Here is a 16,080-nt window from a genome sequence, read left to right as displayed (position 1 = left end):
CCTCAAAATGTCCTCTGCCCAAAGGTGAACCATTCTTTTAAAGCTGTATCCTCATGACCACTGATTGATGATGTGACGTCTTCTCTTTCAGGGAAATATGCAGAGGTGTAAACTTGTGATGGATCAAATCAGTGAGGCCAGAGACTCCATGCTTAAGGTTTTAGATCATAAAGATCGTGTCCTGAAGCTTCTAAACAAGAATGGGACTGTCAAGAAAGTGTCAAAATTGAAGCGAAAGGAAAAAGTCTAGATCCAGAAGAATCAGGAGTTTGGAAACAGAATTTTTGAAGAATAATGGTGGGGGTGGGGGGAGGGTTTTAGTTATTTTCAAAGTGGAACATTGAAATAAAGGAAGTGTTCCTTAATTCATACATGAAACCAGAGGGACCCATGGCATCAGTGGCATGAAAGGATCAGGAGCTGCCCCGACACAGTGAACCCCATTCTTTCTTTCAGGCATATCCCTGTTAAACGTGCTCTGTGTTATAAGTGATTGCTGATGCATCAGTGTCCACCAGTAGGAAGCAATGACACAGATGGCTGACTGGTGTTTATCAGCCTTCCGGTATTTATCTGGTGAATTCCTGCAGGACCCATACTGAGCCTGGACTGAAAGTATCTACACGGACCATCTGTTTTCTCTGCACTGAAAATAAACTTCTTCCTCTCATCCCAGTCGGTTCTTCTTCTGTCTGACCTTCAAGTACCCGAGTTGGCCTTTTACAGTAGTGCCACGGCACCAAGGGAGCTGCCACATCTCACACTCTAAAGGGTTTGAACTATCAGTTCTTGTCATTTTTTTAAAGAACCATTTCCAAGTGAATTTGTTATGTTGTCTGTCCTGCATGTGTCAGAGTTGGGTTTTTGTGAAGACTCAGAGCAGGCAACACCTTAAGTTGCTCTGAGATCCTCGTTCTGAAGTACGTTCTGGGTTATCTGTACTTCTGTAGCTTGTGTGATGCTGTTAATTGTATGTACCACACATCTCCAAACGTTAATAAAGGACTCAAAGAGGTTTTTGTACATGAGCAGTTTGCTTCTCTTTCTAAAGTGAATCAGTACTGTACTGAATAACATTGAAGTGTTTACCCTGCTATAATTTCTTACTCATTGTTGTGTCTCCTCTGTTAAAGTTTTGTTATTCTGCATAGAATTCCACTTATCCCAATAATTTGAAGATGTTAAAGTGGTGAAGTCTGTTAACTCTTGGTTATCTTAAATATAAGCCTTTATTGTGGCCCAGTGCAGGTGAAAATTGGTCAAATTGAAGTACTTATTAAGGCTACAGTACCAGAGGTGGAACTTTCAGGTGAGTGGATTCTCTTCACAAGGTTGTTCTTGCTTCCTCTGAACTAACCTGAGTGGTAAGGTAGCCTGAGGTTGCTTCCTTTGGTCACAAGACCAGGCATCTCTCTCCCTTCCATCTGGCCTCCCGGTAACAGGCCAGGAAAGATTGTCTCAGAGGTGCTGCTTCTGGGGACAAGACCTGACCACCCTCCTTCCTTAGGACATGTGTTTTTAGCTACCACCTTGGGGCTGGAGCTCTTCCCTATTCAGATTTGAGACAGGGAGTATAAGCTGTTTCTGCCTGGGCCTTTAGGACCAACTTTCTGACACATGTGAGACAGTCTTCTTGTATTAGAATGGTAAGCTTTCATCTGGCATGGGATTGCAGTAGAAAGAAGCAAAGCAGACTTTATAGGCTTCCTGTGGTTAGGCCATGTAGGCCTGTATAGCGTGGGCTAAGGAAGTACTGGAAGCAATTGAGGCTGCTTCACAGGAGTGTTTCATTGGGATATACAGGAGCCAACTTTCAAGGATATTACCAATTGTTTACTAGGCACCAGTAGTGTGACTGCTAGAATAGTATGACTGCTAGAATAGTGTTCCTTTGCCTGAGTTTCTCATCTGTGCACATACTGCCCAACTGATCACATGTGGACTGCTGGATAGTGTAGGACAGGATTCAGGTATTTGGGATCCCGTGTTACAGATGAGTTCTCCAAAAGTATTGTTACCATTTAAACAAAACCTAGATAATCCTTTTCAAAGGAATCTTGTCAGTAAAAGCCTTGACATCAGTGCAGGTTAGAACAATAGTGTTTTCACTATTTCTGTGCCTTTAAAGTATACAATTTGGTGAGCTTTGACATTTGTACACCTGTGAAACCACATCACAAGATAGTGAACATATCTATCAGCCTCAAGAGTTTCCTTGTGCCTCTTTGTGATTTCTTGCCTTCTGCCCTTACCTGCTTCCCCATTCCCAGGCAAAGATTAATCTGCATTCTGTCATGAAGTAAATTTGCATTTTCTAGAATTTTAAATTAATGAAATCATACATATATACTTTTCGGGGGGAGAGAGTCTGGCTTCTGTTACTCAGCATAGTGGAAATTTATGCTGAGATTTATTCATGTTGCTTGTTTCAATAGTTGAATACTTTTTTATTGCTGAGTAGCATTTTATTATATGGATATTTGACAAGTCATTCACCTGGAGAAAGACTTTTGGGTTATTAGCAGGTTTTGAATATTACAGATAGAACTTTTGTACATATGTGTTCTTTGTATGGACATATGCTTGTATACAACTTTTTAATAGATGACTTTATTTTACATTGTGCTTAGCAGGGATTTATAACTCTGAGAATAGTGCCAAGAATTCCAGACAGCAAGTGACTCTTACTCCAGAAAAAATCATTCACTTACTTAAAGATTATAAAAAATTAGAAATGAATTTGAGATAACACTTGGATTTGGCTTCTCTTCTTTATAGTGGAAGATCAAAAACATAAATCTGGAAAAAAGTTTTAACCCATCTGCCTGGTCTAGAAAATCTTCATACTGTATTTTTAAACCTGAATATTTCAAAACACCATTAAACAAGAAAATGCCTTAGAATATTTTCATTTCCAGTGACTTTATCATAGTAATAATCTAGAGTTGCACAATTTCAGGGCTGAAAAATTATTTAGAGGTTGTACAGTCTAGCCCTAGATGATTAGAAGTAATATATGCAACCTGTGATAAAAAGGATGAGTATTTTTCTTCTTTTTTTATTATAAAATGCCCTACAGATCCGGAAAACTACTACATGAAGCAACTGTATAGCTTCATAAATTCTTAAAAGAACAACTTTGAAATCACCACCCAGGGTAAGAACCTTCCCAGTCACCTCAAAAGCTCCATACCTGCTGCAACCCAATCACAACCCTCTGTTTCCCCCCACAATAATCATTAGCTTAACTTTTTCTTTCAAGTAATCATTTTTATTATTAATTAACGAAGTCATACAGTATGCTTTTGAGGGGGAGAGAGTCTGGCTTCTGTTACTCAGCATAGTGGAAATTTAAAATTTAAAAACAAAATAAAATGCCCAGATCTTAAATGTGCAGTTTTATGAGTTTTGACAAATAAACCAGGGTACTTAAAATTCATGGAAAGATTCATATTATCTTTCAATCTACTTTTCCACAAACTTTTTGAAGTGCCATAGCCAACACCCAAGTAAAGATACGTGACATTTATGTAACTCCAGAAAGAGTACCTCTCTGTAGTTAATACACATCTGCCCTGCCTCACACCACCCCCAAAAGGTAAGCACTGGTCTACCATTTGATAACATAGATTAGTTTTGTCTGTTTCTTTAACTTCATATAAATAGATCTATACAGTACATATTTATTTGTGTCTGGCTTTTTTTAATCAATTTTTTTTACTGATTTGAGGCTCATCCATTTGTTATATGTATCAGTAAGTTGTTTCTTTTTATTGATGAGTGGTTTTGTATGAAAAAGCAGCAGTTTATATCCCTATTAAAGCACATCTTCGTCACTTTCAGTTTTTGGCTGTTATGAATAAAGCTACTGTAAACATTTGTTTACAGGTTTTTGTGTGGTATTAACTTTGCAGATCAGTTGGGTAAAAATGTAGCAGTGTGATTACTGGATTGTAAGGTAAAACTATGTTTAGTTTTGTAAGAAACTGCCAAACTGTCTTCCATTGTGGCTGTACCATTTTACATTTCCCACCAGCAATGAACAAGAGTTCCTGTTGCTCTGCCAACATTTGATTTGGTGTTAGTGTTTTTGGATTTTTGCTGTTCTAATTAGATATGTGGTGGGATATCATTGTTTTCATTTGCAATTTCCTAATGACATGATGTTGAACATCGTTTCATATGCTCACTTGCCACCTTCAGTGACCTCACATCTTCAGTGACCTGCTCAGGTCCTTGCCCATATTTTAATTAGGTTTTTTCTTATTGAGTTTTAAGAGCTCTTTATATATTTTGAATAGAAGTCTTTTATCAGGTAGCTGTTTTGCAATATTTTCTCACTGTCTGTGGCTTATCTTTCCATTCTCTTAATAGTGGCTTGTGAAGAGCAGATATTTTTAATTTTAATAAAGTACAGCTTACCAATTTTTTCTTTCATGGATTGTGCTGTTGGTATTAAAAACTTATTGCCAAACCAAAGTCACCTAGATTTTCTCGTTTTCTTATATGAATCTTATAGTTTTATGTTTTACATTTAGGTTTATGATCCATTTTTGAGTTAATTTTTGGGAAAGGTATGTCAAGGTTTTTTTTCTTTTGGCATATGGACATCCAGTAGTATTCCAGCACCATTTTTTCAAAGAATTTTTTCCATTGAATTGCTTTTGCTCCACTGTCAGTGATCAACTGACTATATTTGTGAGGGTCTGTTTCTAAGCTGTCTGTTCTGTGACATTGATCTACTTGTTTATTCTTTCATCAATACCACTCTGTTTTGATTACTGGAGTTTTTATAGTAAATTTTTAAGTTGGGTAATATCAGTTCTTTGTTCTTCACTATTGTGTTGGCTATTCTGGGTCTTTTGTCTTTTCATATAAAATTTTTAATCTGGTAATCTAAAAAATAGTTTGCTTGGACTTTAAGATTACATAGAATCTATAGATTGATATGGGAAGAATTGACATCTTAATGTTGAGTGTTCTAATCGACAAACGTACTGTCCTTACATTTATTTAGATCTTTGATTTCTTCATCAGGGTTTTGTAGTTTTCCTTATATGTATCCTGTACATATTTAATTTGATTTATATCTAAGTATTTGATTTTTTTTTTGGTACTATTATAAATGGTACTGTGTTTTGTATTTTGTCCTTTGTGTTTTGGGGTTTTTTGCTTTGTTTTTGCGTGTATATATTTGGTTGTAATGCTACCGTGTTTTCATTTCAAACTCCAATTGTTCACTGATGACGTATAGTATATAGGAAACCAGTTGATACTTATACATTAACCCTATGTGCTGTAATACTGCTGTATTTGCTGTAATTCCATCTGTGAACAAATAGCTTTTCTTTCCTAATCTGTATACATTTTTTTTCCTTTTCCTGTCTTATTGCATTAAATCAGACTCAGTAAGAAGTTGAATAGGAATGGAGAGAGGGGACATCCTTGCCTTGTTCCGAATATTAGGGGTAAAGTGTCTGGTTCCTCACCACTTAGTATGATGTTAGCTATAGGTTTTATTTGCAGATGTTCTTTAAGTTGTGGAAGTTCCCTTCTGTTCCTACTTTGCTGAAAATTTTCAGTCATTGAGTAGATGGCTGATTTTGCCAGATGGTTTTCTGCATCAACCAATAAGATCATATAAATTGTATTCTTTAGCCTGTTGATATGGTGGGTTACATTAATTGATTTTTTTATATTGTTGAGACAGCCTGTCGAACAAGCATACCTAGAATAAATTGCACTTGGTTGTGGTGTATAATTCTTTTTATACATTGTTAGATTCAATTGCCAATATTTTGTTACATATATGTTCATGAGAGATAGTGGTCTGTGGTTTTCACTTTTGTGCTATCTTTGTACAGTTTTGCTATCAGAGTAATGCTGGCCTCCTAGGAAAAGTTAAGAAGTGTTCTCTTTGCTTCTGTTTCCTGAGGAGATAGAGAATTGGTATTTCTTCTTTAAATGTTTGGTAAAATTCAGCAATGAAAATATTTTGACTAGGTACTTTATGTTTGGAAGATTATTAGTAATTGATTCAATGTTTAAAAGTAGATGTAGGCCTGTTCAGATTGTGTTTCTCCTTGTGTAAATTTTGCTAGTTTCTGTGTTACAGGGAATTGAGCAATTTCATCAAAGTTACTAAATTTATGGGCATGGAGTTGTTCATAGTATTTATCATCCTTATGTCCATGGGACCAGCAGTGATAACCCTTTTTTATTTCATTTTTTAAATAATATGAGGTATAATTCACATACCATACAGTTCACTCTCTCGAAGTGTATGATGTAATGGCTTTTACTATATTGACAGAGTTGTGCATTCATAACCACAGTCAATTTTAGAACATTTTCGTTGCCCCAGAAACAAACCCTCTACTGTGTAACTATTACCCCCAGTCAGGTGTTTAACTCATTTTGAGTTAATTTTTGCATATGATCTGAGAGAAAGGGGTCCAACTTCATTTTTTTGCCTGTGGCTAGCTAGCCAGTTGTCCTAGCATCATTTGTTGAAAAAAATGATTACCCATTTAATTGTCTCAGCAATTTGTCAAAGATCAATTAGTTGTAACAATTTATTTCTGAACTCTCAATTTCATCCCATTGGTCTATATGTATATACTTGGGCCACTATTGCACTGTTTTGTTTATTGTAACTTTGTACTAAGTTTCGAAATTGGGAAGTGTGAGTTCTCCATTTTGTTACTATTTTTAAAGATTGATTTGGCTGTTCTGGGTCCCTCTAATTTCCATGTGAATTTTAGGATCAACCTGTCAATTTCTACTAAGAAGTCATCTGGGATTTTGTTGTGGATTATGTGGAATCTGTAGATCAGTTTGGAAAATTTTACCATCTTAACATTAAATCTTCTTTTTTTTTTTTTTTAAAGATGACTGGTAAGGGGATCTTAACCCTTGACTTGGTGTTGTCAACACCACGCTCACCCAGTGAGCTAACTGGCCATCCCTATATGGGATCCGAACCCATGGCCTTGGTGTTATCAGCACCACACTCTCCCGAGTGAGCCACGGGCCGGCCCCTTAACATTAAATCTTTTGATCCATGACAAGGATGTCTTTCCATTTATTTACTACTGATTTAATTTCTTTCAACATATAATGTTTTGTAGTATTCAAAGTATCAATTTTTCACTTGCTAAACTCATTCCTAAGTATTATTTTGATATGGTTTTAAATGGAATTGTTTTCCTAATTTTATGTTAGGTTCAGTAGAATAAGGTGTTTATAACAGCATCAAGAGTTTGGATCCCCATACTGGGCAGCTGCCAAAAAAAAAATTTTTTTTGTTTTGTTTGCTCATTGTTACTGTAGAGAAATACAACTGATTTTTTAATATTTTATTTTTAATTTTTTAACAGCTTTGTTGAGATATAATACACATACAATACTATTCACCCATTTAAAGTGTACAATTTAAAGGATTTGATATATTACATTAATTTTTTAAAAATTGCAAGAAATATATAACATAAAATTTGACATCATTTTAAATGTACAATTCAGTGGCATTAATTATACTCACAATGTTATGTAACCGTCACCACTATCTTAGACCAAAACTTTTCCATTACCCGCTTCATTTCATAAGCAATAACTCCCTACTCCCTCTACACCAGCCCCCTAGTAATCTCTAATCTACTTTCTGTCTATGGATTTGCCTGTTCTAGGTACCTCCTATAAGTGGAACTGTACAATATTTGTTTTTTGTGTCTGGCTTATTGCTTAGCATAAGATTTTCAAGGCTTATCCATGTTGTGGCATGCATCAGAACTTTATTTTTATGTCTGAATAATATTCCATTGTTATGCATATGTCACTTGTTTTTTTAATCTTATTCATCTGTTGATGGACATTTAGGTTGCTTCCACCTTTTGGCTGTTATAAATAATGCTGCAGTGAACACTGGCATGCAAGTCTCTGTTTAAGTGCTTGGTTTCCATTCCTTCGGATATATATCTAGAAATGGAATTGGTGGATCATATGGTAATTCTGGGTTTAGCATCCTTTTTTGTGTGTACGTGTGTGTGCCTGCATGTGTGCATGTGTGTGTCTCATCATTACAGGGATCAAACCCTGGATCTTGGTGTTACCAGTACCACGTTCTATAACCAGCTGAGCTAACTGGACAGCCCTGTGTTTAGCTTTCTGAGGAACCTTCAAACTGTTTCTGTAGTGGCTGCACTATTTTACATTTCTAACTTTTCTTTTCTCTTCTATTGTAAATGGAATTTTTTTAAAATTTGCTTTCAGATTATTTACTGCAAGACTACAAAAATGCAACTGTTTCTTCTGTGTTAATTTGTATCCTGTAGGTTTACTGAATTTGTTTATTGTCTCATAGTTTTTGTGTAATTTTTCGGTTTTTGAACATGTAAGATCATGTCATCTGCCTACACAGAAAACCTTACTTTTTTTCCAATTTAGGTGTGTTTCATTTCTTTTTCTTGCCTAATTGTTCTTGTTAGAACTTCTACTACTGTATTGAATAAAAGTGGTGAAAGTGGACAGTATTGCCTTGATCCTGATCTTAGAGGGAAAGCTTTCAGTCTGTCATGTTGTAGCTTTTTATATATAGCCTTTATCATTTTTAGGAATTTTCCCTATGATTCCTGGTTTATTGAGTATTTTTAGAGGGGAAGGATGTTGAATTTTGTCAAATGCTTTTTCTGCATCAATTGAGATGATCATGTAGTTTTATTCCTTCCATTAATTTGCTGTATTACATTAATTTTAGTATGTCAAACCATCCTTGCATTCCAAGAATAAATCCCATATGGTAATAGTGTATAATCTTTTTTGATACTACTGAATTTAGTTTGCTGATATTTTGTTACATACTATATTTGTATCTATATTCATAAAGGATATGGGTCTATAGTTTGTGCTTTTGTTTAATTTGAGTATCAGGGTAATGCTGGCCTTATAGAGTGATTTAGGAAGTGTTCCCGCTTCAATTTGTTGGAAGAGTTTGTGAATAATAGATTTTGATTCTTCTTTAAATGTTTGGAATTGACCACTGAAGCTGTCTGGTTCTGGGCTTTTCTTTGTTGGGAGGTTTTCATTACTGATTCAGTCTCCTTACCTAGTTACAGTTCTATTTAGATTTTCTATTTCTTTTCCTTTTATTTGCAAGTATTTTTTTAAAATTTTATTTTGTCGATATACATTGTGGTTGATTATTGTTGCCCCTTACCAAAACCTCCCTCCCTCCTCCCTCCCCACAACAACGTCCTTTCTGTTTGCTTGTCGTATCAACTTCAAGTAATTGTGGTTGTTATATCTTCTTTCCCCCCCCCCCAGTTTTTTATTTGTGTGTGTGTGTGTGAATTTATATATTAATTTTTAGCTCCCACCAATAAATGAGAACATGTGGTATTTCTCTTTCTGTGCCTGACTCGTTTCAGCAAGTATTTTACTTTAATTGTGTCTATTTAAAGGTCCTTATTTTGGGAGGAATGCCAGGCATTCTATTTTCCACTTATTCCATTTCTTGAAGGTTTTTACAAGTTTTGGCAAATTCACATTATCCTCACAACTGTGTTTCAGAGTAACTCTAGGTATATCAGCAGATTCATCCTCAGTCTACAGTGTTGAAGCCATAGCACACTGCAACCTGCATAAATAGATGGGCATAGGTTTAGAGGGCAACAGTCAGTTTCTTCCAAGTGGTTGGAGCCTTATAGTAGACTTGTGAGCCCATGCTGGAGTTTCAGTCCAAATATCTGTTCAGTCTCATGGATTTAGGTCTTTCAGGATGTTCTGTCTTAAAGGCCTAGAAAAGCAATGTTTTCCTTCAGTACAATTTGATTCTGTACTCTTGGCTTTTCTTGATGTGTCTGAATTGTTCCATGTAATCAGGAAACTCCATGCTGTTGCTAAGAGCTATGTATTCACCTGCTTAATGTACCAGTTTTCTCTTTTATATTTCTCTGTAATATGGTGTACTCTCATATCCTTAGATACATTTTTCCTGTGCCTGATTAAATATAAACTATCTTTTCATCGGGTTTGATTTATAGGATATGTAAATGAGCTAAGGAGAAGCAGTCAAATTGCAAGAGGTTTTTCTTTACCTTTTTAGTTTTTTTGATTGTTTGGGAAACTGAACTCTGAAAAGGTTAAGGGATTTTTTATCCATGTAACTTTCTATATTGCTTTTTAAACCTTGATTAGCACTCTGGTTAAATGAATGGATATTATTTCACATTGACCTATTATTCGGTTTTGATCAAGTGTTTCAAACCTTTGGCATCTTTGACGGGCCTCCCCAATATCAAAATTCTAAATTAAGTCTTTGGGATTTTCCAGTTGGGCCCCTAGAGAGCCTCAAAGGATGTCTCTCTCATTTTGCAGAGATATTAAATGACTGGGCTTGTTTGGTAAGTTGTATGGGAATATTGTCAAATGGTAAGTGATACTAGATCTTTTAGTTACATTTATGGGTATGTTATTGATATAAATATGACAAGATTATATAAAAATTTTAAAATCTTATAAATTTTGATGGTTATTTTAAGCCTTCTTTGAAGCTATATTTGTGTAGATATGTTATTGATATACATATTCTAAAGATTATATAAATTTTTTTAAAGTCTGATGGTCCTGATGTGATGCTATCAGTCATGATTCTAGTTATCATCTTAAAATTCTGTATGCAATAGAAATAACCAAATTTCCTGGTCAATTTCTGATTATAATGAGCTTTCATCAAATTTTTAACCATAAGTCTTTGTCACCCACAGTTTTGATTTTTCTCTTAAGACATCTGCAATCATTCATTGGAATGACTACCACGTACTCTTAAATACAGGTTTCTGTTAACTTTAAGATCAATAGAAAAAAAAATTATCAGAAATCTAATAAGAAACTGATGTGTTCATAAAACTAATTAAGATCAAGCAGAACAAAAATTACAGAGGTTGAATAACTGATGAGATAATTTTTTGTGGCTTTTATTTAAAATGTTGTTTGTTAAATGTTTTATTTTCTAGATCTAAGGAAATTTTTTCTCTTAAGCTATCTGTAGTTTACAGCAATTCGATAAAGTATACTTTTCTGAAAAAAGATGAAAGCATTTGCTTTTTCTCTCTACTTGATAACTTCAAAATTCTGAAAGTATTTGTAAGTATTCTTATAATTTTTTATGGTAATATGATTATTTATATAAGTTCAGTACGAATTTGCTCTCTTTATCATAGGATACAATTGGAAACACTGGTTATATTACCAAAGCTTTCACTGAAATATATTTGAGAATGTACATAAAATGTATGACTTCAAGGGTTCCCAGCCCTACAGTGATTAAACGAAAACTGTCACTGCCTGGCAGGCCCCAAAACATTAAGACTGTATGTAAAATCTAAATTCTCTTGGTTTGGCTTTGTAGCCTCAAGAGGTTTTCAAGTCTGGGATTCCTATATGATTAATGTAGACAGAAAAATCTATGTTTCTAAAAGAAAAGCTGTATTACACTTGTTATTTGATTGTAGACCTGTGCATTTGTATTTGAATTTGTGTTTTCTACCTATAGACTGGACTATAGATTTTGTTGTACGTTCCTCCCATCCAACTTTTTCCATAGAAAAAAATGGAAACGTCTCTGTTTCTGAATTCTATAAAATAAAACTAGATGAATTTTAAGGGGCAAGTCTCATGCCTGATACATGGGCAACACAGAAAGTTCATCAAACTGCCCAATGACATAACCAGAGGCATTCAAATTACAAACCAGAAGAAGCTGAGTTTCACATTGTAGACAGCTTTTCCTAAGACATTAGAACAAGACTCCATATCAACAAGACCCTTAACTCTGTTAATGTCTACCTTTTTCACTTGAAGAGGTAAAATGTTGTTTGATTTAATTAGTTGGTAGCCTTTAAGCCTAGGTTGATGGATCAAAATCATTATGCAAACTGGGATTGTCATATTGCTATTAATTTTACTTTGTATTTTCTCCTTTTAAACTTTGAACCTGTTACTTATTAAATTCTTGCAGAAATACAAGTCCTAACAGAATAATGCTCACCCAGTACTCTGAGATGATAGCACACCTACCAGATAAACAAAATTGAACTTAACAATGGACTTCAGGTAGACCTAGCCTGAGAGCCACTTCCTTTTAACCTCCCTTGTTTCTCAAATTTGGCTAAAAGGGTTTTTACACTGACTCCCCAACATAGGTACAGACCAGCAGCCCAGGACAGGTCCCTTGTGCCAAGGGACATCAAAACCTAACTACAGGATGACTAATCAGCAATGCTTTCAGAGAAAGATCTTGATCCAAAAGAGGAAATGTGAATGTTTTTAGAATCAAATGTCATTGCTTGTGTTTAAAAAAAAGACAAATAGAACTGGGGATAAGGCCATAACAAAAATTATCATAATGGACTCTGCAAAACCACAGTCTTGCACAAAGGCCATCACAATCTAACACTGAAAATACTTGTGCAAAGACATCTGCCCAGCAACTGCCTGTCCAACCTGGTACTGGCATCACTGCTTTTGAGGCATCCCATAAGTTTTGTTATATTGTGTTTTTGTTTTCATTGTCTCGGTGTACTTTCTAATTTCCCTTGTGATTTTTTTCTTTGACCAATTGATTGTTTAAGACTGTTTAATTTCCACATTTTTGTGAATTGTCTAGTTTTCCTTATGTTATTCATTTCTCATTTAATTACATTGTAGTTGGAAAAGATAGTGTATGATTTCAGTCTTGTGGCCTAACACTTGGTCTGCCCTAGAGAATGTTCCAAATGCACTTGAGAAGAATGAGTCTTCTGCTGTTACTGAGTTTTCAGTACAAAATGTCATTTGTCTCTTGTAACCATTTTTCATTTAAAGTCTATCTCTTTTGATGATTATTTGCATGGAATATATTTTTTCATTCTTTTATTTTCAACAACCTCTTTGTTTCTTTATATCTAAAGCAAGTCTCTTGTAGACAGTGTATATAGGTGCGTTCTGTTTTTTTGTTCTTTTTAGTTCAATCTGCCAGTCTCTCTTTTAATAGGTTAGTTTAATCCACTTACACTGAATAATGAAGGAATTACTTATGCCATTTAACTATTTGTTTTTTGTGCATCTTTTATGTTTTTTTCCTTAATTCCTTCACTACTGCCTTTTGTAGTTGACATTTTTGTGGATAACTTTTTGATTCCCTTCTTTCCTTTCCCATATATATATTTTTTAAGTTATTTTCTTAGGAGTTACATTGGGGATTATAATTAACTTTCTAAACTTGGGACAATATACTTTGAATAATAGCAACTTAGTTTCAATACTGTATGTTAAATAAAATATATAGGAGTTCATTGGTTTGGACTGAGCTCCTCTACCAAACCCCAGCAGGCCAAACTGAAATGAAATCATTCATACTAAAATTCCATGTCACCAAATTGAAACTATGTTGACCCTCCAGGAAATCAGGAAGGAGAGATAACCAAATCCCCAAATTAGCTAGTTTTACCCAGTATGGTAAGGAAGCATCCTTTGCTTTAACCCTTACAAGGAAAGAAACCTTAAGTAAACTGATGCTGACCAATGCATTTTTTGTTTCCTGTTTCTGCTTTTTCAGCCCTTTTTCAACATATAAAGCCAACCTCCTTTGCTCAGCTTATCAAGCACCTTTTCTAAATTTCTAGAGTAGATGATGCTCTTATTCATGAATTGCTAATAAAAGGTAATTAGATCATGTAGTTAAATTTGTTCTAATTTTGTCTTTTGATAGTTCTGGCAACCTATGAAGGAGACTTCTGATGATCCCTGAGACCCTGAAGGAATGTACCACTGACTCCTTTTGGGTCTTCTGTCGTCCTCATGGAGCCCTGGATGTTGTAAGTTCCTCTCAGGACTGGGTTGTGCTCACTTTGCATTACACCCTATTTTTTTGGCTTTCAAATCCAAGAACTATTTGTGCTGTGACAGAAACCATGACCTTGGGATACCAATGATTCATTCATGCCGTGAGAGGGCACATGTCCTTTGTGGGGGGGCAGGTGATGGTGATCGATGGGTCAGTAACAAGGGCCCCAGTTTTAAGATAACTGATAGCGATTATGATAAGTGACAGTTCTAGGTGTGATTTTAGTTTTCAGAGGTTCGCAGGGATTTGGGTTCTCTTCACTTTTCCTCGCATACTAAGGTAGGGAAAAACATTCACTAAGTTGATGAAGGGAATCTCAGAACCATGTCACAACTTGACCAGTAAGCACCAAAAGGGCAACAAAAAGCTGTTAGAGTACCCACCACCTGAAAATAAAACTCCACTGAAAGGGTAGGTTGATCATGGAACAGGTTAGATGGACACAAGATCACCCGCTGTAGTGGACTGAATTATGTCTCCCCAAAACTCACTGAAGCTTGAATTGTGTCCCCCAAGTTTTATGGATTAGAAACTTAGCTCCTACTGTGACTGTTAAGAGGGTGGGAAGTCCTATTATGGTGATTGAAAGGTGGAGGCTTGAAGAAGTGATTGGATTGTAGGACAGTGCAGTGGTGAATGGATTAGAAATGGTAGTCAGGGGCATGGTTCTGAGGGCTTTAAAAGAGGAGAGTCTGTCTCTCTTGCTCTTTCTTTGCTCTCCCTGCTTCCACCATCTTACAATGTGAGACCCCTGGGTCACTGTCACCACCAGCAGATGGACTTTGGAATTCTCAGCCTCAGAAACTGTAAGCAATAATTTCATTTTCTTTATAAATCACCTAGTTTCAGGTATTTTGTTAGAAGCAACATAAACGGACTAATACACCCTCTGAGCCTTTTATCTCAGCTCTAGAATTATGAGTCTCATGAGAAACATTCCAGGTGGAGAAGATTGTCCATCTAAGAAATACATTTAAAAATAAGTGCTCCGGAATTAGCCCCACCCAGGGACACCTATTTTACTTGTGCGGAAGCTTAAAAAAGACTTCAGGATTCAAAAAGAAAAGTTTTCCCTTCTTTAAAAGACTCCTTACAAAATGCAAATAAAAATCTAAAGCAACTTATTTATGAGAAAAATCGAGTTTACTAACCTTTTTGCTTAGTTACCTTCCCACCCCAAAGATGAAAAGAAAGCTAGATAAAGTGTTTATAAAAGGAAGGCCCCCAGGTCAAGCATTATTCATGTCCTGGTCAAATTCTTGTGCTCAGAGCCATCCCTGCAGAGTCCAGGCATAGAAAGTGCTTTGTCCGCCTTATTCCTCAATGAACACTGCCCTAAACCCAATAACTTGATTTTTAAAAAAAACAAATAAAACAGAAGCTAAGTTGAAAAGCCTTCTGTCTTTCTAAATTATTCTCCAAAATATGCCCTTCTGGCATTCAGTGAGTTATTTTGAGAACTGTGTATAACAAGAGTCGCCTTTGTTGAACATCTTGTTTTAACTGGGTGTCTTTTATCTACACCCTTTTTTGTTTTTGCAAATGATGGTATTGAGACGGAAAGTCTAAACTCAGTGCCTGTGAGATATAAATTTTTTACTCTTGTTTTACCTGGGAGCCATTCTTTTGGAAATGCAAATTTAATGAGGAAAAATTTTACATGGTTATTTAAAATGGGATTATTAAAATGGACATCGATGGGGTTAAAACAAAGGTCTAACTTACCAAAGGTTGAGCTTGCCAGAGGGACCCCTTGTTCCCCAACATTACAAGGCCCCAAACCAGTCTGTTCTCTTTACCCTGGTTTGGAGAAAATTTAAAAGTCAAATGGCAAGAATTACAATGAGAAATCTGTTTTAAAATTGCTTAGGGAAATAATCAGGCAGGTCAGTCAAGATAAGGACTAAACCATACCAAGCCAACCGCCAATAAAAGATAAGAACTGACAATAGGGCAAGGGTTCTTTGACTCAACCCCCTGCTGGATTGGGTAAAGTGGTTAGGGGGTGAAGAAGAGAGATATCCTTAATCCTTAGAGTATTAATTTGATATAACAGTAGAGTAGGCAATTGAAAGATTGGTAGTATGAAGTGGAGGGACTTAGAAACTGGCAAATAAAAAAAAAACTGGAAAATGAAAAAGCATAATGAAAACTGTAAGATCTTTGCATCTGTTTATGTACGTATGTATGTTTTTATG

The 16,080-nt window shown here is 35.5% G+C and overlaps 1 protein-coding gene across 2 annotated transcripts in view; it reads left to right on the top strand.

Annotated features, from left to right (window-relative positions):
- SAP130 (Sin3A associated protein 130) overlaps nt 1–282 on the top strand; it is a 69,700-nt gene extending 69,418 nt beyond the window's left edge. For both annotated transcript variants that reach the window (XM_063100314.1, XM_063100306.1), the window contains exon 21: nt 92–282. In XM_063100314.1, coding sequence (XP_062956384.1) covers nt 92–250 — 159 coding nt within the window. In that variant the 3' untranslated portion in view covers nt 251–282. The remainder of the gene's footprint in view (nt 1–91) is intronic.
- The last annotated feature ends 15,798 nt before the right edge of the window (nt 283–16,080 follow it).

The sequence above is a fragment of the Cynocephalus volans genome, chromosome 1 (assembly GCF_027409185.1).
Source record: "Cynocephalus volans isolate mCynVol1 chromosome 1, mCynVol1.pri, whole genome shotgun sequence".
NCBI lineage: Eukaryota > Metazoa > Chordata > Mammalia > Dermoptera > Cynocephalidae > Cynocephalus > Cynocephalus volans.
The sequence above is the reverse complement of the archived record's forward strand: the minus strand, read 5'-3'. Positions and strand labels throughout refer to the sequence as shown.